Raw genomic sequence first — 22,623 nt, forward strand, 5'->3', positions numbered from 1 at the left:
CAGCCCCGAGACTGCATACGTGTCCACTCTGCACAGAGCTCAGTGGCGGTCACCACTCTCGCTCAGTAAGGAAAAATAACTGCAGAGGTGTCTGTTTTCCACAAACCACGATAAAGCACTTATTTAGGACACAGAGCCAAGCTTAATTCTTGCCCTCCCCTGAAGAAGTTCAACCCTATACCTGTCCTCTAGCCAGTCACTTACAAACCACTTTTCGTAAGGAAGGAAAAGGAAAGATTAAGTCTCAGTGGTCCATGAAGAAAACATGAGAGAGAGTCTAATAGTTGAGCTACTTGCAGAAAAGGAAAGATAGAGCTTCAAGGGCTATTTATGCCTATTATCCAATGACTGGTTATGAAAAATTCAAATTCCCTCTTTCCCCCAAGTGTTTTACGAATCTCTTTCACAGCCAGTTTGCCGCAGCCAGGACAGCTTGGGAGAATACACAAGCAGGGAAAGAACAGAGGTGGGGAGGGACCCACTTTTCTCTCCCAGCAGCAGCACTGAAATGCTACTTCTGCACACCTCGCATCTACTACTAAGAAAATTATGTTAAAGACTGAGGCTGCCAGTGCACAAGATAAGTGTATCAAAGAACCCTTTCTGCATATTCCGTTAATATTAAAGATTGTATTTTTAACACATGAAGTGGAAATATTATTTTAAGTATCTTAGAACGTTAGTCAGTAGGGTTTCCTTTTTGTATTCTTAAACTTCAATCACACTTTTGTTGGTCTTTCTTTCCCTATTTATGTCAAAAAGAACCTATCTAGCACAGACTGATTTTTATTAAGTATAGTGCAATTTCAGGATGATTGTAAAAATGTAAGTTACTCCAAGGGCAAGGTCTTTCCCATGCCAGCTACACATTTTACTACTCTGGTGACAAACATTCATATACTAAATATGCTAGTTTTCTTCAATTTCTCTGTCTAATAAAGAATTTATGTATGAGTATGCCTTTTGAAATTAAAATTATGTATAAGCCATGCTATAAACCCATTCATTTTTAAAGGATTTTATTTCTTGAAGTAGCATGTTTGGAATGAAGAGCTCTACCCAATGTAATAGTTGATTGCAAAGCAATGAAGCAGTTAACTGAGCTAGTAAAGTGATGATAAGTTTCAAAAGTAAAAGCATAAATGATGATGACTGAACTCACACCTCTCCTTCTGTTTTTATTTCAGGCTTCATTTTGTAGCTGACACAAAGCTACAGCAGCATTTTCAATATAAAACCAAACAAACCATAACATACACAAGCTTTCTTTCCTCCCACTTCTACTAAACTCTCTCAAAAGAGGCATCAGTGTTTGTCAAATTTTACAGGGGAGAAGCACAATCTGTTCCTCTTAACAGGATTTGTTATTTTAATTATTTTAAAGCATTGAGATTCATTTTAAAGGAGTTACAATCGTTATTTTATAGCAATGACACATATTAGTTAACAACCTATGAATTCCAATAAGTATTAACTTTGGCTAAAACAAAGGTTGCAAAACTTTTTCAATTTACTTTGTGCATTTAGAATTATTTTTAGGAAGGCTTCTCTCAGGTTAAATGTCTTCGTGTTTGTCTTTGAAATAAAAATGAAGCAATAAATGCTGCATTATGACTAAGAAAAAAAGCGAATACACATTTCAGACTATTCATTCTGGAACAGAGATAAAGGAACAAAATCCAAAATTTGAAATCATATTTTTCCTGAAAACTTGTGTAACGTTATAGCTGAAAAAAAAACTCTGAAAATTATGCATGAATTCACTAGTATTTAAAACTGTTATACTGTCACAATCAGTTCACCTAATTTAGCTATAACCTCATCTCTACTTCTAAAAAAGGTCAAGGTTTCCACAAGATAATATGAAATCCTATGAATCTGCAAAAATGTAGTTTTACCACAAGATAAGAGCGACGCAGTTATATCAAGGATATGTAGTACAGATGCCAACCTTCCATATAAGTGCCATCTTGTCTCTTTTAACCTTTTGCAGCAAGTAACGGCCATTTCTTTGCATTAAAAAGTCACATTTCTTTTGACAGAAGCAACATGTTGAAATGCAGCTGGTTACTAGAGCCTTGACAGGACAAAGGAGTCAGGCAGCATTACAACAGGATTTCTGTCTGCAAATCCTGATGGAGAAAATACCTCAGATGCACTGCTGCTATTTCTACTCAACTGGCTGGTTCACAGATCCAACAAATGAAGTCCATCAAAAGATTTCTATGCTCTGTCTCCTTTTCCCACTCCATCCACCACCACAAGTCCAGCTCTTCTCCTCTCCCCTCAGCTCCTCAAGGCCTTGCCTCGCTGGGCAAGACGGCAAATACTGTGGGGAAGCCGCGCTGCACAACCAGCTTTGCAGCAGGTGAATTCCGCCCTTTTCCAGTGAAGGCAATAAGCTGGGTTTCTCTCCATTAACTAGGAGCGATGTTATCTTCGAGACTTCTGCCTACCCTCGCATGAAAACGAAAATGGCCCACGGGTTTTAAAGCTCCCAGGGAAATGGTAGAGGTGATGCTGAACACAACTGCGTAAACTTGGTCCCTTTAGGAAACCGAACTAATAGCAAATGCTCTGTCTACACCGCTGAAATTTTCAGGCAGCACTATACACCAACCCAAACGGCTTTCATAGATACATTGAAAATGGTGCAAAATGGGAACTGCAACAAGAATATCCTGTGCACAGAATTGGCTTAAATTCTTTTTAACGTATGTTTCTCTAACACAAACTGAGTGTAGAGGAAAGCATTAGAAATCGTTAACACTGGCAAAACCGTAGAGATGGGAAAAAATACATGTTTTTCTCCTCATTACTATGTTTCCCATGAACACCACTTTGTTTAGCACAAAACAAAGTAACTGACATCAACGTTTTAAATCTGATTCATTCGACCTTTGAAGGTCCCTTCCAACCCAAACTATTCTATGATCCTATGAATTAGGGAAGCTATCAACCATCCTTATTTGACAGTCAGCATTGTTTTGTGATAGGAGATATACAGCAATACACAGCACAACTGGGAATCATAAAGAACTTACAGCCGCAAAGGTCAGTAAGACTGAGGTGAGAGAAAAGACATATCAAAGATTTCTGTAGGCTGGAAACTGCTGAGGGGGGAGACTTAGACTGGAAGTTACAATGTACTAACTCTAAGACTGTTCACACAGAGAGATATTGCAGAGTAGCTACCACCAGGTACACTCAGACCTTGTCTTAGAATCAATTAGACATCTCACTAAACTGTTCAAGGTTAGGACACAGCTAATGAATTCTGAAATATTGCTTGAATTAATGTTCAAATATAAAAATATATTTTATATTTATTTGAATACATTTCCATCTTTAAATCTCCAGTAAAGTAATTGCAATATTTTAATGCATGCCTGGGTGAAATTAACCAGATACAACACTCTGCATCCAAGGTATGCTCCAAGTGTTTTTTGCATGATATGCACTGTACCTTCAAGGTCTGTGAACTGCTGCTAAGGCACCCACGAAAAGTTAAGAAAAACAAATCTGTTTCTAATAGGCTTAAATTTGCTGTACAAGTATCTGCACAGCTGTTGGAAAATTTTAAGAAGTGTACAAATCCAAAATGATGACCATTGCCTCAGGAATGTAGGAGAGTTAATGAACAGCAGCAACAGAGGAAATCTAGGAGACAAAAACAAGCAAAAGAATTCAAACCTCACTAACCCAGTAAACAATCACTCAAGCTAATGCTGGTTACAAACAACACCGGCGTGTGATGTGAACAGCGTTACAGCCGACCAGCTCCGCTCCCTGAATCCAAATGATGTGTTTGCACCTCAGATACAGCCTTCGTCAAAGATCTGGTACATGGAATTTGCTTCTTCCTGATGCCACCAAGCTCTACGCTAATAACAAATGAATTCTTACAGCAGCCTCCTCTAAAAGAAATCACATAATGATCTAAAGCTGTCAAATGACAAAGACCTGATCTAAATGCTTCTCTACCTGTGCTATATGACATGGCAAAGAGTGAGGATGATTGATACACACAAAGCGGTAAAGCTGCTTCTGTCACTTCATGCTTTTAGTGCTGGTAACTGAGCAATAAGTTACAGAAAGCAAAGTAGTAAGGTAACTCCACAGTTTCTACAAAAAGATTTTAATTTTTAAGTTTTTGTTTTTTCATATATACAATTTGTTTCTAATGAAGGTAACAGGGTTTTCATATGGGAAAAAGGCCCTTTGAAAACTACATAGATGAAGGTGTTGGTTTGTTGCTTTTTGTTTGTTTTTTTCTCAAGTCAATAGATAAGAGCTATATTTTAGACTAATCAAAAAGACCATTTAATTAAGTTCTTAACATCAGAAAAATTCCAGCTGTTAGGCAGACTTGCATAGTTGCCCAGCTGCTTATACATTCTTAACAAAAGGAGTGAACGAAACACAGTTTAAGTACAGTCTCCCCATGAGACTAGAGATACAGATAACAATACAAAGGAAGTTCTTACGTTGCCATTAATTACATATTAAATTATACCAACACTGAACTAAAAATTTATCTAAAATATTTATTTTAAAGCACAAAAGTAAAACACTAGCAAGATTGCAAGACAATAAAAGAATTACAAATAACTCTAGATGCTATAGATGATTAAGCACATAAAGATACTTCAAATTTACAAAGTTCAAATCCTATGTGCATTTCCTGTAGTATACAACTCTGCCTGCAAAAAAAACTCAAACCAAAAACCCCAATGCTATATCGACTTCTCACACGTCCTAAATACTTATCTGCAGTTCTCCAGTTCTACAAAGGAATAAATTTGTTTTGTCATATATAAAAATCTTCTCCTAAAATTAAGAACAAATTTATAGTAATTGCAATCTACACATTTATCCCTTAAAATTACATGTTTTTTTCTACACCAATTGCCTTGCTATGGTGAGAATATCCTATTTGGGGTGATGCTGCGCATAAAAATTTCACATCATCAGTAGATGTTGCTAAAATGGAAGGTGATGTTACACCCATATCATATATATTATACAGTCACACAGCTATTTAAAAATTCATACCTGAATATAACTTAAAATAGGACCTCTTCAGAGAGATGTTATTTACAGCTATAGTTGTTGCAGCACAATAAGACTGCTGTTATGAAGCACCAGTATGCAGGATTTCCTCTCCCTGTAATTCTGGTACTTTTGCCATACAGTGATAAAAGCAAATACACTGTGTTGACTCCTAAACATTTTTACCCTCCCCTCTTTTCTTGAATCTTTAAAGGCTATTTAAACCATAAATAGTTAGTGTTTATATTATAGGCTACTTTCCTCTTGCACTAAATGAGTTCTTCTTCTAGGGAATGCAAAACACTAAAATTGCTATAACTAGACTGGTCTGTCCTTCACAGGTTTTATTAAGGAGTGGTTCGCTTTTAAATAGCCATACTTTCTGAACTGCGGTATCATCGCAAAGTTATCTTAAAAGTGAGAAAGCAAACATCATAAAATTTACTTGAAAGCACTATATGCACTATAAAACAGGGAAAAATACTTTTAGTGAAGAATGGCTGGCTTATGCAGTAAAAGGAAATAAAATAATTAAACTGATACTTAACGAGAAAGATTATTAACTTGCCTAATTTACAACAACTGGTAGACACCCTTCACTTAAGAACAAATTTTACGGTTTCATCTTGAGTAACGATATGTAAGATAAGAACATCAAAACATCTTTATAGACACAATAAAACATTTTTTTCTTTTTAAGCTAGATACACAGTTTAAGCCACCTGGATGGACAACTGCAATCACTTTAAGTCACAAATCAGTTGTTTTTTCATAGATGAAATATCTTTTTTTCCTTCAAGTTGCATATGCACAAAAAAAAAAAAATCTTTATTTTACAGTCTAAGTATCTTTTACAGTTTAATCTCCCTCACCTATAGAAATATGTGGAAACATAAGAGTCACAAGAAGCTGATATTTTTATTGTTTTCTCCTAAGTGGTATGGGATTAATTCTCAGCATAACTGAAGAATCAGTGCCCCTTCAAAATAGTTTAGAAAGCATTCTGTAACATTACCATGTAATAGACAGTACCTTGTTCATAGCAGCAGGTACTTGGCACATTATTTAAAACACGAGTGCATCCACATTGAAAGTTGCCTTTTAAAAAGGTCCTAGTAAACACACAGAACCCTGATTATAAATAATAAATATTATAAATAATTATAAATAAAAAATTGCTGAAGCATTTTAATGTAGAATAAACGCTAGCCTATGTATGCATGCTATCTGTGAATATGAAATGAAAATACATTTCTCACAATAGGAAAGTAATAATTAACCTGCAGGAACTGCTGTCCGATTCATTTTCTTCTTCACTTGCTTTATCATGTGTTTCTTGTCTGTCAAGCCCACGTGCACCTCCACAGTCTTCTGCTGAGAATTCAAATGCAGGGATTTCTGAGGTGGATGCCATTGGCCAAGGAGGTGAACTTGGCAAATCCTGTTGGCTGGACCTTCTTCTGTAACCAACTGCTGTTAAAGGTAGGTTACCTGAATCTAAAAACTTTTTGCCACCAGTCGTTACATTTTGTCCTCTATTCCAGAAGTCTCCTGGGTGGTTTTCAATTGCGGAGTTAGGGGCTGATGCCTGATGACCAAACCACCTCCATCTGATTTTTAAAATCTGCTTCACGTCAAACTCTTTACGAGAACCAGACATCCTTAGCGAAAGCCAGTGATCGTCTAGGCAACAGGGTAAGAAGCAGCACACATAAAAGAAGATTTGTGCACCCAACCAAGACAAGAGGAACACATGCTCTGCCTGTCTGTGGCAAGCAGATTTTCTACAGAAGGAGGGGATAAAGCATTGCATTCACATAAAAAAAGGCTTCTTTAACGGTGTGTCATTTGAATATAAACAAAAAGCAAGAGACGGTGAAAAAAACTGAGATAAAAAGAGGTCACCTCAATCAGAAAAAATGCTAATCAGTTTATCCTAAAAGCTCCAAGGCTGTTTCTGTTGCTCTCCTCTGACCATTATCTTTCAAAACCACCGAACAGTATTCATTAAAGCCCTTTCAAGAGCTGAATACCACCCCCTTTTCTTAAACCACAAATGACAGAGAAGCAATTCCTGTCCTGCATCTTAGACTCTGCTTCTTATTCTGTTAACTCTTGCTACTACAGAGGGGAAAGAAAAAAAAAAAAAAAGAAGAAAATCTTTCTGCACTGCTAAAGAACAAATTTACAGAAAAGACTTAAAACCAATCCAAAGATAACTGATTATGCTGGGGAGAAGCTGAACTGTAAATAATTCTTTTTCTCATTATAGGACATGCACTAACTTAAAAAGGACAAGAACAGCCTGGAAAGCTCAAGGGACTAGTACTGAGTTATACAGCCTTTCATCTCGATGTGCTTTGATTCAAATCTAGGTCTGCAGAAACTGAAAATTTCTAACTAAAATGGGATAATTGTTTCCATTCACTTACACATCACTAGAAGCAAAAGCAGGAAAAAGCTAACTGGTTACTATCCAAGGCACCAGACACACACCCTGCAAAATAGACAACAAAAGACGACTTCTCAAAAGGCTTCTTTCTAATCACATACAATCAGCTGTTCCAGATTAGGTTAAAAATACTGTGATGGGCCAATGAAAAAGAGGGATGCATACTTTTGAGACAGAATTCCCTCTAGGTACGCAATTTACGTAATTATTAAAATAGCCAACAGAAGTTTTTACTTAATGAGGAAGAGAAAGCCAAATGGACAAAAATATACAATGGCCAATTTACATTTCCTATGAAAAACAGCCTATTTCCTCTATGGCATATGGAGCTAGTTGGGTATAAAGTGCTAAGACTCATTCCAATCACATGCAAATAGTAATACCAATTTCAGAACAACAAAGAGGCACTGGATTTTATCAGTCCTTGATAAACGGATGTTTTCAACCTTCACAGTTCAGTTAGTCTGTTCAACTCTCCGATAGATACACAACGAATTTATAAGTGCTTCTTTCCTACTTACAGTTTTCATTAAAATTGAAAGTCACTATCTCTCAGACGAACATTATGAGCTACGAAATATGCAATCTTGTAATTATGATACCTGCATTGTTCTTTAAACTAGGTTATATGCAGAGCCCATATGAAAACTTAGTGCCCAATTTTACCACCCAGAAAATGAACGCTCCATTTCATACTCAATGCCAGGAGTAAATAATGCTATTTGCTTGGGAAGCACAAGGCTGAAAGGGCTAGTTTTAACCTGGAAAGCTCACCCATCTTTGCTCAGAACACAGTTGTTTATGACAGTGCTTCTCACAAATGCTAGCAAAGCTCATTTCTACAGAGCCAGCATTCCAGCTGTTCTCTACAGAGAGGTGCTGCATGTCGGAATGCGGACCTTGCCAGCGCCCTGGCCTGCCAGAAGCTGTAGCACCAGCAGCATGGCCAGAAAACAGCTGGAGATACTTGGAAAGTGACATGATTCAGTAGGTAAATATATAAAGTTTTTACCATCTTTCCTGGGGATTTCATCTAAACACAGACAAAAGGAAAATATTTAAGAAGGATAATGTTTTACTATATCAGCATTAAAATCGTACAGATGTTTAACCAAAATGATGACATGTAGACCCTACTCACCTCATACATGTGCAGCTAATTCTTAAAATTTAACTGCAGTGTTAAAACACCATCATTTGTGCAACTGCAAGTTGTGTGAAACTACAGTACAGTTTAAAAAGTAATAACAAAACGGCATCTTTTTATATATCCTCTCCTTACATTTTTTGTCAGTGTCAGGTGTTCATCAAGGGTGAAGAAGCAGGACAAGTGACTGGTGTATTTGTTAACGTTCATCACTGCAGTAGTATTTTAATTACCCATTTAACTGCAGAAAGTAAGCTTTAAATACCTTTATTTCTGCTGGTATGGTAAATCCATTATACATAAGGACTGACCTGGATTCTTTTTCTTGTATAATACACTCATTTAAAATTCAAACTGTCCCAGTACAAATCTACTAAGAAAATGGCAGAATTGCCGATATGAGTGCTTTTTCAGAACTTTCTTATGACTTACTGGGAAACACAGCCTAATTACTGCTTTTCTTTGGCTGTGAAGCTATGGGCTCAAACAGAGACTAGAAAACAAAATGTTAAGAGACCAAAACACAAAACTGTTCTTTATTTTCTTTCATTTTTCTAGATTATACAAATTCTTGCTCCTCTATAGACTCTCCCAAATTACAATTCTAGGACAGACTGCATAAATATCTAAAATAGTTCTGTTTCGTATAAATTAGGTACAAGTTTGGTTTAAAAATGACAAGATGAGACAAGTGCCACTTAATTCTTCAGTTTAAATATAACTGAGAGCCTCTTCTTGCTCTGGACAATCTTTATTACTAAGAATAATGTGATAGCTTTTATCAGGTCCCCTGCTGGAGTTAAGGGACTTCTGAGGAGATCCCAATGACGAACTGTTAGGACTTTCACTTACTAGGACCACCCAAATCTCATCTTTGACATCTTGGCTGGTGCCTGGTGCTCACAAAGCCAAATGCCCACCCCTAGTCTATGGCCTCCAATTACACATCTTTCTGATGCACTAACCCACTCCTGAGAAAACCGCTGAAAAGGTGAGCTGAACCGTACCATCTTGATCACACACACCATACACAGACTTTGTAAGGATTCTGAAATATTTTTTTCATTTACTAAGGCAAAAGTTTTTGTTTAATGAAAACCCAAGAGTGCTTATACCCCATTTTTTTCTGATCTTTGTCACTGTTGCAGCTGAATAACCATCTTCTATTTTGTGGTGAATCGTAACATTTTAAATACAGGTACACTGTCCTCATGGAGAACATAGTTCTGTTCACATTAACAAGGTTGTGTAAGCTTACTGCGGAGACAATTTTGAGAACTTTGATTTTGACTGATCAGATTGATATTCCTAAGAGTGGAGCACCTCAGCACTGAAGTACACAACTTCTCTCACATGAGCAGCTCCTCAAAGTAATAATACATTCCTACAGACTGCAGTGGGGGACAATTTCCCAGATTCTGCCTTCTGAGCAAAAGGAAACCATTTAAATGCATACCACATGTTAAATCTGCAATTGTGGAAATAGGTAACACCAAGAACATGGCATGACAGCTTTGTAAATTGCTCTTCTCAAGATCTTCAGAACGGTTTATCTCCACAGAGATAAAAATATTCTTTTACTAGCCAAAAACTTCTGACATTCTTTGATATTATATACGTTTATTCATATGAGTGTTAAAGGAAGATTGCAACCCAGCATAACTAGTTAGAATTTAGACAACATTTTAACTCCTAAGATACTTCTACTGTATGTTTTGAGGGAAGATATACTCTAAATGTTATTAAGCGCATCACTGGGAAATACGGAAAAAATATTATTTAAATAATAAGGTCTAAGTGCTTTTATTCATTATGACTTTTCCTTTTTCACTAGGAAGTCAGCTAAGTTTTCAGATAAACAAATATGTTTACGGAATACTTTTCTGAGGCACTTTTAAGATTTGAACCTCAACATGAGTTTGCATGGTAACATTTTCCTGTCACTGCTATGGTTTGGCTTCAAAAAACTATCACCACCCAACTTCAGGACATCTCATATACAATATTTTCAAGTTATTTAGTCTGTCACACTGATTTAAAATTACCCATTTTTAAATTGAAGATCTAGAGGCATAAAGGCTTAGCGAGTCCTTAAAAGGATCATGAATATTTTCTAAGTGCCAGTTAAAAATGAAAATGTCAAAATAATTAGATAAAGTCTTTGTTTTGACTGCAAGAGTTGTTTCTCTCTTGAAAAAATACAGCTTAACGAAAGCATTAAATATAAAAAGATGTTTTAGATATGAGACTCATTAAAATGTGATAAAGTAATACATTATTGCCAATGATTAGCGATCCTAGTTATGTATTCTAAACCACAGGAAAGGTTCACTGACCGTAAGATGTTCATCAATTAATCAAATGCATACTTACAGCATAAAAAGGCATTCAAAATTTAACACTTTTTAAAAGGGATTTTTAAACTTTAAAATATTAATTTGAGGCATTAAAATAACTTTTCAAAGAAAACTGTGACAGACAAACCCCAAACTGCAATTCTGCTTATAACTACGCCTATGTTAAAAGAAATGTTAAATGTTTACTTTCTTTTTTGTTCCCTGTTCCTGTGTTCCATCCCCAAAATTACAGAAATAGCTCAACAAAGACTTCAAGAAGATAGCTATGCTCATGCTCTGTGTTCTATAAAACAATAATCACTTCCTATCCCAGTGTTTTTAATATGTGCAAATACTTCTGGCTCATGGTTATGTGAAAAGTCCCTCAGAGCAGCAACAGCTTAGTTCATCCAAGAGAGAGGAAAACATCCCACAGTTGCTGACTGTATGCACTTAAATTCATTGTTCTGACTGGCAGAAATGAGCTGCAGCCAAATTACTGGCACCACACTGCAACTTTCTGCCACTTTGCATTGCACATTTCCCTTGGGAGGTGCAAGCCATATGTTCAGAAACACTGACTTGAGAGCACTCAGCTCAGCAGCAGTACAAGAAAATCCATACAAAACAACAGCCTGGTTTGCTGTTTATTTTATTCAGATGAGGCAGGGAGAGGCACAAAGATTTCCGTATGCAATAGAAGGCTACACTGTTAGATCCTACATGTTTTTAGCTCAAGCACCACACCGGTTCACAAAAAACAGTTGAGTGTTCCTCAACAGGACAAGCAGCAACAGGCAATAATTAGAACACAAGAGGTTCCACCTAAACATAAGGACACACTTCTTCAGTGTGAGGATGACTGAGTACAGGTTGCCCAGGAAGGTTGTGGAGTTTACACCCTTGGAGACAGTCAAAAGCTGTCTGGACATGGTGCTTGGCAACCTGCTTTGGGTGACCCTGCCCAAGCAAGGAAGGTTGGACCGGGTGACCTCCAGAGGTGCCTTCCAGTCTCAGCCATTCTGTGATTATGTGAACTGCTGATCTCTTTGTAAGGTGGCAAAAGAGAAATCAAGTATCTAGTTGACCATCATCTACTTATTCCGTGGACTTATGGATTTAAACTTAAACTCGACCTTAAAGGACTTCTACTGACTTTACAGGAATGGCTGCTGTGACAAGTAAAGACTTATTTCAATTAATAACAATCTGCATTTATCATACAAGTAATATGAAAGCAACATAACCTAGCAAATGAGCATCTTAATTCTATTTGTGCACTCACATCAATTAAGTGCATTTATGCCATCAGAGCCTTAAAATTAACAGCTGGATAGAAATAAACCATTTTGGTAAGCTAAATTAGACAGATAAAAAAAGAAAACATTTTGATCTACTGCCAGTTTGTGGTTATGTTCCTTACAAGCACAGAAGATAACTGCCAACCATGATAACTAGATGTACAGGAGGAGAGGAATTTAACACGTCAGTTCCACCCTACTGAATGAAAACGTTGCTCCATAACAGGTTATTCTCATCCTCCTGCTAAATGAAATAGTCCTTTCATCTTCTATACATATAAACAAAAGTACTAAGTGCCTTACTTTTTAAAGAAATACTTTAGAAGCATTTTGTTAGAACATTATCAAAAGGACACTGTATGCGCATATGTTTCCCCCCCTCCCGGTGTGTGGTATTAAGATTTTCTGTGCCAAATGTAAATATATATGATTCTCTTCAATACAACAGTATGGCACAGAATAACATTTCCCCAATTCAGCTTGCCAGTGATGATCGTTCTTTATTCAATTCATTGAACACAGATGAAGCAATGACTACGCAAGAAATGCCATACAAAGAAACCACCTCAATTTCTTATGAAATATATGTATTATAGTAAAGGTTTTTAAAAGAGCATTTAAGTGTTCATGTTCCAAATAAGGACTTGTGAGATGAATCATCACCAATCACTACTAAAAATCCTGTTTATAATTAGGTGCGCTAGTAGCTGACAGCTATACATTACTAGAAAGTATTATCATCTTGTAGAGCAGAACACTCAGGTCTTTTGTCTTATTTCTCCATAGCAAGCGATATTTACAGTAATAACTGTAAATCTGAAATTAAGCACTGAAATCACAGATCAATACCAGAGAGCAGTATTCATACTCAAACAGTCCCAGAGATGTTTAAATTGGATCATACATATATTTGTTTATAAACACACAATAAAATTCCTTGTATTACTTGCTGTAATTACAAGCATTGTATCTTGATGATAGGTTTTTCATGTTACAATAAGCTTCACAAAGTCGTAAAAGCAACATGATTAAATTAGAGATGTTAATTAAAGGTTTCAAGTGATTCTATCAGTGATTTGGCTCAAGGAAGCATTATTAGGAAAAAAACATGCAGAACAATTCACAGTACATTTAATTATCTCCTTCACTCTAAAATAAAACTAGCCTTCTGCCTTGAGTCAATGTTGCTTACAATAATATGTATCTGAGGCACATAAGCAAAAATATCCTTTAATTCTGTATTTGGATACTATTAAATCTCAGATGAAACTATGTATCAAGTCACCAAATATCCCTAAATATAATTAGTAAACTGGTTTCTTAGGTTCGCCATTCTGTCTCTGCAGCTTCATGCAGAAGTAACCTCAGGTTCCCCACTAATATTTATTTTACAAACTCTTCTAACAATACCTCCAGTTCTCCTGCATGCTTCATCTCACATATTCTCCCTCACCCACATGCACGCACATCCCAGGACAGGCAAGACAAACAAATCCTTTGTCGCATTCAGACCCAGATGCAGACGGGCTTGTCAGCTGGCAGGTCGAGTAGTATTACTTATTTGGCGGGCCCTACCTACCCATATATTTTCAAAACCTTTCAGGAATTTAAACACAATAAAGGCTCTATTCTGGCAGAGTTTGACCAAAATTGGCAAGTAGTCACAAATGTTATTAGGGAAGAACTGATAAGCCAAATCCAGCTCATCTGGGGAACCCTTCCACAATTGTGTAAAACTGAAATGACCTTGAGAAAGAAAGCAACAATTGTAAACGTCTAGACCATCTATTAAACCTTTACATCATTAAAGTACTTGCAGAGTTAACTATTCAGCTATCCTACGAGCCATACTGATCCACACCTTAGCTGCCTCACCCCTGTTTTTACAGGAATCCTAAAACATTTCCTGTTCTGCACAGAGTGAGCAGCAGACAACAGCCATGGGAACCATCCCCCAGGAGGAACACAGGACAATGACCCAAACAGCAGTTCTGAGGCCAATACCACAGCAGCATACTCAAAACAGAGAAAACTCTTGAACCCAGATGGCTAAACTGTCAGAAGGAGAACGCATAATTGAGGACAAAAAACTTCCATTATTTGCTTAGCCAGTGTTTTTTTCTTTTCCTCCTATCAACTCTGTGTAACTCTCAAGGGAAATACAAAACTAAGATATTGTACTACTGCATGTAGATCTCATCAGATTTAGATGGTCTGCAATCATTTGCCCATCTATCTATCCTCCCGATCAGCTCAAAGTTTTAAGAATTCCTAATTTAGCTTTTAATGTTTCTTAAAAGTACTCTCATTGATTGAGCTTGTAAGTTTTCAAACAATAATGTTTGAATATTTACTAAAACAATCACTTAATGTGTTTCAAGTACAATTGCTCTTTGGACAAAACATCAGTCGATTTCTCATGCAAAGGTGCAATTTAAATTTGTAGTTGTTAATGAAAAAAAAGTCCAAGAAGTGAGAGGAAGTACAAAATAGTTCTACTACTTATCACTTGATCTGCCTGCATGTTTATAAACTCATAGATTAATTTTAGTTAATTACTTTTATTTCCTTGGAAAATACTTCCAAGTCTAAAATGCTATGGTTCTTGGTGAAGAACTTGCCAAGCCTTATTAAATTACGATAGCATCATTAAATGCTCTACTTTCTTAATGCCTTAATTATAGTTTGAATGCACAAGCTTGTGATTATATTTACATCCAAAATACCATTTCTCTTGCTGCATGTAAAAGGGCAAGACTTAAACTTTGATTTCATCTTTGGCAAGGACCAAGTGATCCGTTAATATTCAAAGGTACTTCTTTTTAGAATATTAGAATATATTTTAGAATATCCACCAGACAAATGCATATGGATATAATACTACATTGTTTATTCATCTGAAAGGCAACTACCAGGCTAATGGCTTATTTGTGCAAAAGTCAATGTAAAATGTCTATGCTGCTAACACGTAAAAACTTGCTTGCAAATAATCCAACCATCAAAACCACTGACAAAAACCTCATCTTCCCATGAGCTTCTCCTTTGTCTCCTCAAACACAGTACTTGTAAACATTCAATTAACTTGGAAATTCAGCCATATTACTATTTGTATTCTTTACTGTTCAGGTTAGTAAACCTTTCTGGACTTGATTCTTGTCTTACTGCAAACTATGAATGTATATCATATTACATAGCCTGGTGCTGTGGGTATTTCTTCTGTTCTACAGGTTTCTTTAGCCTGATGCTGACAAGTTCTGTTGGCTCTGAAATCGAGGCTACAGTAAGCATAAGAATGGTGTGCATTTTTTTTTTTAATAATGAATGATACTATTTCCACACAAATCAACTCAAATCCCTACAGACTACATCATCACCATCATGCCACTATAGCCCACATCAAAATGTTACCAGTATTTCCTCTTAGAGCTTCAAAAAATATTGGAGAAAGCAAGGGAGGTGGAAGATACATCAGAAAAAATACTAGCATTTAAAAAATAATCTAAAAGAGGTTTGAATTAATGCAGTTCTCTCCTTTTTTTGGTTCTGAATAGCTATGATTGCACAGTAGCTCAGCATACTTTGAAAAAAATATTTAAGAGCAGAATGGTATAAAGACCTGATCATAGGTTTTTCTTCCTTCATTGCCCTTTCCCTTTCATTAATAACATATACAGAAAATGGATTTAGAAGTGCCAGAAAAAGGAGTGCTTAGAAAGTGAAACTGCTTATATTTCAATAAGCTGCAAGATCTTCCCGTTCAAATTCAATATTAAAAATGTAATGTGTAAACAGTTCCTGCAGTTGAGAATATGGCCACCACAAGCAGCACGGAGCACAAAAGGGCTAAAAAAAATGTAAGCAGATCACGCTACCACACTCACTTAATCTGAAAAAATGGTGTGAAACACTGGAGGGAAGAATAGGAAATACATTCAGCTTTTAAGATACACTGCCTATTAATTAAACTGATTAAAAGAGAAGAAAAGATAGAACTTGAGGGAAATTAGTAGGAAGCAGAGCAGAAATTATTTAAAAATATAAAAAATCCACTCAATTGAAAACTTAAAACTGCAAAGTTGAACTATTTTTTATGTTTCGTGTTTAGTTTTTCAAAAGACTGTCTTTTTAATGTCTTTTTTGGCAATTGCTATTAATATGGCATTTCAGAAGAAAAACACCTCAGATACCAGTTAGTAGAGAAACTGTTTCCTGCAGAGCCTCTCTTCTTACAGGCTTAAGTTTTAATCAGAACTGAGATTGGAGAGATTTCTTTTTAACCAAATACAGAATACTGTAATCACAAAAGCAAAGAGTGATGAAGAAATAGTCATGGTTCTGGCCTCATAATACCCAGTGTTTCAAATAATTAATTAATTTTTCATTTAATGTTGTTCTTTCCAATGCTACTGGTGTAATGCTTTGCCAAAGTGAGAATTACTTTATTGTTGGAGACAGAAAGCCTCCCTAGCTGAACAAAAAGCCTTCAATTGCAAGCCGCAAGAAATAATTAAGGAAAGACTATCAGAAACAGGACTGAAAACATGAAATTGTCCACAGCATTCTTGTTAGTTACTCAGGCTTTCATTCTTTTCAGGTAAGACATTCTGCTCCTCCTCTCCCTCATATAAAATCCAGTAAGTGTAGGCAAGAGAACCACCTTACATTTTCAAGATGTTTTTCAAAGTTTAAAAGGCTGTAATTATGTAAAACATCTGGGCAAGCTGTGGCTTTTTGAAACTATAAGGGGTGATATTTCTCAAAATTAAAAAGGTATTTATCCTTAGAATATATCTGAAAAGATGTCAAGCATAATGAATACACTCTTTCAAGAAAAAAATCCACCACTACTGACTGTATAATACAGAGCCATATGAGTTTTCACAAAATAAAAGTAGAATGTTTATTTAAGTAGCAATTTCTTGAATCGGAACGTAATACAAATTTTAAGCAAGTTGATTAAATGCTTTTAAAGTTTTAGTTAAATAAAACTATTTTCAATAGAGTCAATACAACATATATCAGCTATTTTGACAAAAGTATCAGCTAAGGGAGTTGGACAAGTCTATCCCAACACATTTTCGAAGACATGAAGCCAGTACTCTACAAAAACATTTTGTACAATTTTATAAACAGGTTTCCATTGATTCTGAAAAAAAGGATGGATGCCCTTGAAAGAACCCAAGTGACTGATCAAAAATTCTTCTTCAAATTATATCCTGTTTTTAAGGAAAACACCAGGAATTTTAACATCAGTTGCACTTAGAATTGCCATAGGAGGTAATTAATTGGCAAAGTATTCCTCTGAAGAGATTGAAATCAATACCTCTCTCAACTTTACATAAATCAGTCCTCTGGAAAAATACTAGCATAGTCCACAAGACATAATCATTAATCAGCAGCCATGCTTGATAATTAGTCATTCTACCATGCCGTAAGCTGGGAATAAGGATTTTTCCTGTAGTGATCCACCTTTTCAGTTCCTTCTCTTTGGAGTGCATTTTGGTGTTTGATTCAAATTCTTTTTAACTTCCGTGACCAGTAGAGAAAAAGGCACAGGCCAAGTCTAAAAATTCTGACAACCTGGAGGAGGTCATCTACTTTGGTAACTTGAGCTACCATATTTCTGCAAAACAGTGAAAACAAAAGGTCTGTTCTCAAAGTAATTTCTGGGGAACTTTAGCAGTTCTAATAATTTCTAAAGTTCAGGAAAGTGTTGATGTCATCTATGGTAGAAGATACCAACAAGGATATAGATTGACCGAGGAGGGAAAGAAATGGAAAAAGGCAAAAAAAGGAAAACAGGAAAAAAAGCCTGCCTAAAGGTCAATCCTTTATGACCAGAAATTAAATAAAGCCTATTATTTCTGAGAAAACATGGCAGTCAAGAAGGACTGGTTTCCCCAACTGCTTGATGCCATACATACGTGACTCAATTATGATAATTTTCAGATTATCATTGCCCCTGGGTTAACAAGTTGTCTAGGAAAAGCTTCTAAACAAAGGAGAGGGTAAATAAAATGGTGTCAGTATCTCTGTAGACAAAGCTGAATCTCAAGGCATCTGAAAGAAGACTGACTGGTACTTGCTTGAGTTTCATTCTCGTGTTCTTTATAATCTTATGCTTTTAATTTATCTGACTTAAGTATAGACAGAGAAATACATCAAGCATAAGCAGGTGCCTCTCAATGCCTACCTGGGCACTAAGTTTGCAGCAACAAAAAGCATCATTCTGCTATACAACACTAAAACATTTGGCATTGATGACAAGAATGCAGAGTAAGAAACAGGTTCTTTTTTTGGTGTTATGTAAGTCTGCGTTGAAGGAAAACACATAGTAGAGTAATATAACATCAAATACTCTCCTGCTGTTGGTACTGATGATCACCTTTGCTAGTGCCAGCTGTTTGCCAATTACTTGCCGAAGTCTATAACACTTTGGCAACCATAAACTTGGAATAAGCTCGTTAGGCATCTTAAAAGCTGTTTCTTCTTTGGGATCAGAGAAACAGGAATAGTAAAGTGCTATTTTTATATATGTTTTTAAGTATAAGCAGCTTATGTGGATGAATTTCATTTAGCCCAAATACTAAGTAAAAACACATTAGCCTTTTTTTTTTAGTGCAATAGGGACAGAAGTAAATATTAGAAATCTGAAATAAATGTATAATTAATCTATAGGAAAGAAAATAAGAATACTGAAATTCCTCCCAATAATTTAAAAAGGAGCAATACAAATAAATTAGAGGATTTCAATGGACTCAAGCTGCCAACATCCCAAACTCATGATTATCAACTCATGAGTGCGATGGCCACACACAGAAAATGCCCAAAGAAAAGCAAGACCTTGTAATAACTACACCCAGAATTCTCAAGTACTTTGTGATCACCCCAAATGAAAACTATGTCTCAAGAGTGGCGTAATTCTGAGCTGGAGCTGCCCCAGCAGACAGCCACAAAGGACACTGCAGCTGGTGCTCAGCCATCACTCTGGGCTACATCTACTCAAAACAGACTTCCTGCTATTCCAGCACATAGAACTGCAACATTCCTGCAGACTTCTTGCTCCTGGAAAGCTAGTCCAAGGTTACAGCCCCCCAAAATACAAATAATAATACAAAATACTATGCCAAAAACTTTATCAAGAACCAGAGAGGCAGAAAAATACAGAACAGAACAAATTAAAGCATGTACTGTTAAAAATGTTCTATATACGGTAAATTGCCAGTGAAGTGACAGATGATGACATGAACAGCGAAAAAGACCATCTCTCTACTGTATTCATACCATGACATGAATACATTCTAGACAATGAAGGAGTACATTTCTTTATCAACAGTCCCAAACCAGAGATAACTCACAGTCAAGAAAGCAGATTTTTTCATTTTAGTAAAACCTAGTATTCCTAAATCAGTCTGCTTTTCTCACCCTCATCACTATTTTTTCAGCAGTATTTTACTTTACAGAGAGTTTAGATAAAGCCAGAGTCTTGCATGTATTCACGTTTTTGACATTCTTTCATCCCTTTGCTTTGTGTAAATGTCAAAGCTATTCCCTTTGAAAATCGCTTTAGCTTAGAACAGTCTTACAACTTTCCTGCCAAAAAAAAGGAAAGTGAAAACCAGTCAGCATTGGTGGAAGTAATGAGATTTGACTGTGCAGTTGGTGGGCCTCTATTCATAAGCATTTATCTAAAGCATTATCTTGTCTTACAGATTCAGTATCACTTTTCCCATAATGATTAAAAGATTCAAAGTTAGAGGTTTCTCACAGATTTTGAAAATATTAAAATTGAGCTTTATAGAAACACTGACAGTCTTTTATAAAGCATGCTCCAATAAAGAGCAAAAGTGATGAAATCACATAAAAATGTTCCAAACACCAGGATGTGAAGTCCACAAAAGTAAAGTCAATTCCTGCTTGTGTACGGTCACCAGAAAGAAGCCCTCACAAGATGTATAACAAAGAAGATGAAATTTCAGGTGTAAGGAGGACCCAATACCTTTGTGGGCTAAAATCATGTTCCTTGCAGCATAACTTTTTGTTAGAAGTGAGTAAATACAATAATTACCTGTAACACCGGAATGATCTCTAGGTGTTCAAAGAATCATGTAATTCCATTTGTCTTCCTCCTTCCAAAAATGTGAGGTAGCCGAAAAAATCTAGAGGCAGAAAAATGAAAGTGCAAACAAATATGAACCATATAAGAGAGGCTGAATTTTGAAAGCAGATTGCCTACTCTGTTCAGACACAGCTTTGTTCCATTTGTTTGTGATTCCTAAATTTTCTGAGGAAGGCAACAAAAGCATGTCACCGCACAAGTCTCCCTCGTTCCTTCCACAACTCCAAGTTACATACACAACAAAGACTCTAAAAGAAAGAGAGGAAATGAATATGAAATTTGAATACATCAATTTTCAAGAAACATTGGATTCCAAGAGGGTTTTTTTTTTTTCTTTTAAATAATCTTAGTGCATTTTCACTCCTATCTTTGGCTAGCTGTCATTCCATGAAGGAAAGATCAGTGAAGAACTGCTCTGTCACACGGAGCACTTAAACTGAACACTGCTGCCAAAGAGTGACACTGACTGTATTGGGAAATAAAGCCAAGTACCACCACTAAACGTGCTGCAATTAATGGAGCAGCTCTATTAAAATTCACACTTGCTGTTACAGTGGTTCTCAAGCCTTTCTAATGTACGGGCTACTAAAAATTTTCCAGCCAAAGCAAGACCTCTGCTCAAAAAACCCAGCCTGCTGAAACACTGTGTGCCTACTATGGGCTCAGCACTTGACTATAGGGACTTTAAAATGAAAAAAAATGCAGCCTCATATGACACCTGCATGCATAACGTGATACCTAATACCTGACCTCTCATGGTCTGATCTTTCCTACTAGCTACAAGAACCTTCTGGCTGTCTGAATAGTAACAGCACCTCATTCTTGCATCTGGAGCACGTAACCTCACCTCTCCTAGGTGACTGGTTTTTTTAAGGCCATACAGCAAATCAATACATGTATTTATGGTCAGCAGTTGTTCTGTTGGAGATTTTGAATGAAAGATTTTGGTTTTATGAAAAAAAGGCAAATGGTGGATAGTTCTGTTTGTAATTAATGAATTCTTCTACTCCGTAAGATTGCTATAATAAAAGGCAATTTAATTGACAGGGGAGGAGGTAACCTTCCTCCTTGTAGGAGTTGTGTAAGGGAAATGCAAAATCACTTTGTAACTTCTTAAGATTGTAGAAACTTTCATTATTGGGTCATATTATGTCTGATTAGGTAATCTTTAGCACACCATGAAACACTGAATTACATCAACAAAAACACAAAACACCAACACAACCAAGTAAAAGCCTTTTTAAAAGCGCTGGTGATACCAAAGTCCAGAGAACTGGAACAAGTTCATCAGTATGAACTGTCCTTGTTAGCAACGGTTTGCAATTACTGTGTCACCATAATGGTCTAATGGAAGAGTTTTTCATTTTCATTCAATTTTTTTTCTATTTTAAATATGCAGTCATTGCATTTCTATGAAATAGAAATGTGTTAACATATTTTGCCATGGAGAAAACATGCCAGCTTTAGCTGTGGATCTGCCCATCCAGAGGGCTGGTTCAATGAGGCTGAGGCATGGCAGAGGAAAATGCTATCTGACTCAGATTAGGTTTATTATTATTTTGGTTCTATCCTGTTTTATGGCCCTTAGCACTGTTCAGCAAGTGGAAAACAGGAAAAACACAAGATGGGAACACAATCTCCTCTATCAGGAATGCACCTATGAAGTTCAAGAACAAGGCACTTTTTTTTTTCCCCTTTTGTTTTTAAACATTAATCCGCACATGTCTCTGGAAATTCTCATGCAAAAATACCTTCATGAGAAATGATCAGAGACCTTTTCTGGTAAAATTAATGAACTGCTCACAAAAACACATCTTGTGATCTTTTTTTTGAAAAGGATTCATCCCCACAATGACTAAAGTTTGTCTAGACACAAAAGCTACACTGACATAACCATGAGTTCAAATTTTTATTCCTACTCATGCTTGTAAGAAAACTTGATTGATAATTTTTACTTGAAAATAAGACTATATTTGGAGTTTGGCTTATATCATTTCATAATTAACTTTTAAGTCAAACGTATCAACAAACCCCAGCCTTCCCTTTTTACTGTTCTGACATCACCAGCCAAACCCTGACCTCACTGCTAGAACACCCCGATACAGAGCCATGGACGGCCTGACCCGAGCTGGGCTGCTGAGCTACATCGCAGCTCAACCAGCGCGAGTTCAAAGCCCAAAGCCACAACAAGGCTTTAAGCAGAATCATGAACCAAT

General features: G+C 36.3%; 1 protein-coding gene across 3 annotated transcripts in view; it reads right to left on the reverse strand.

The window, feature by feature from the left end:
- KLHL5 (kelch like family member 5) overlaps positions 1-22,623 on the reverse strand; it is a 57,626-nt gene that overhangs the window by 34,155 nt on the left and 848 nt on the right. For 2 of the 3 annotated variants that reach the window (XM_065634176.1, XM_065634175.1), the window contains exon 2: positions 20,357-20,447. Coding sequence is in view for 1 of the 3 variants with exons in the window: in XM_065634177.1 (XP_065490249.1) it covers positions 6,333-6,712 (380 nt within the window). In the remaining 2 variants the exon portion in view is untranslated. Of the gene's footprint in view, positions 1-6,332; positions 6,728-20,356; positions 20,448-22,623 lie in introns of those variants that run through there. The other variant, XM_065634177.1, reaches the window with a different exon arrangement.

Source organism: Caloenas nicobarica, chromosome 4 (assembly GCF_036013445.1).
Source record: "Caloenas nicobarica isolate bCalNic1 chromosome 4, bCalNic1.hap1, whole genome shotgun sequence".
NCBI classification, from domain to species: domain Eukaryota; kingdom Metazoa; phylum Chordata; class Aves; order Columbiformes; family Columbidae; genus Caloenas; species Caloenas nicobarica.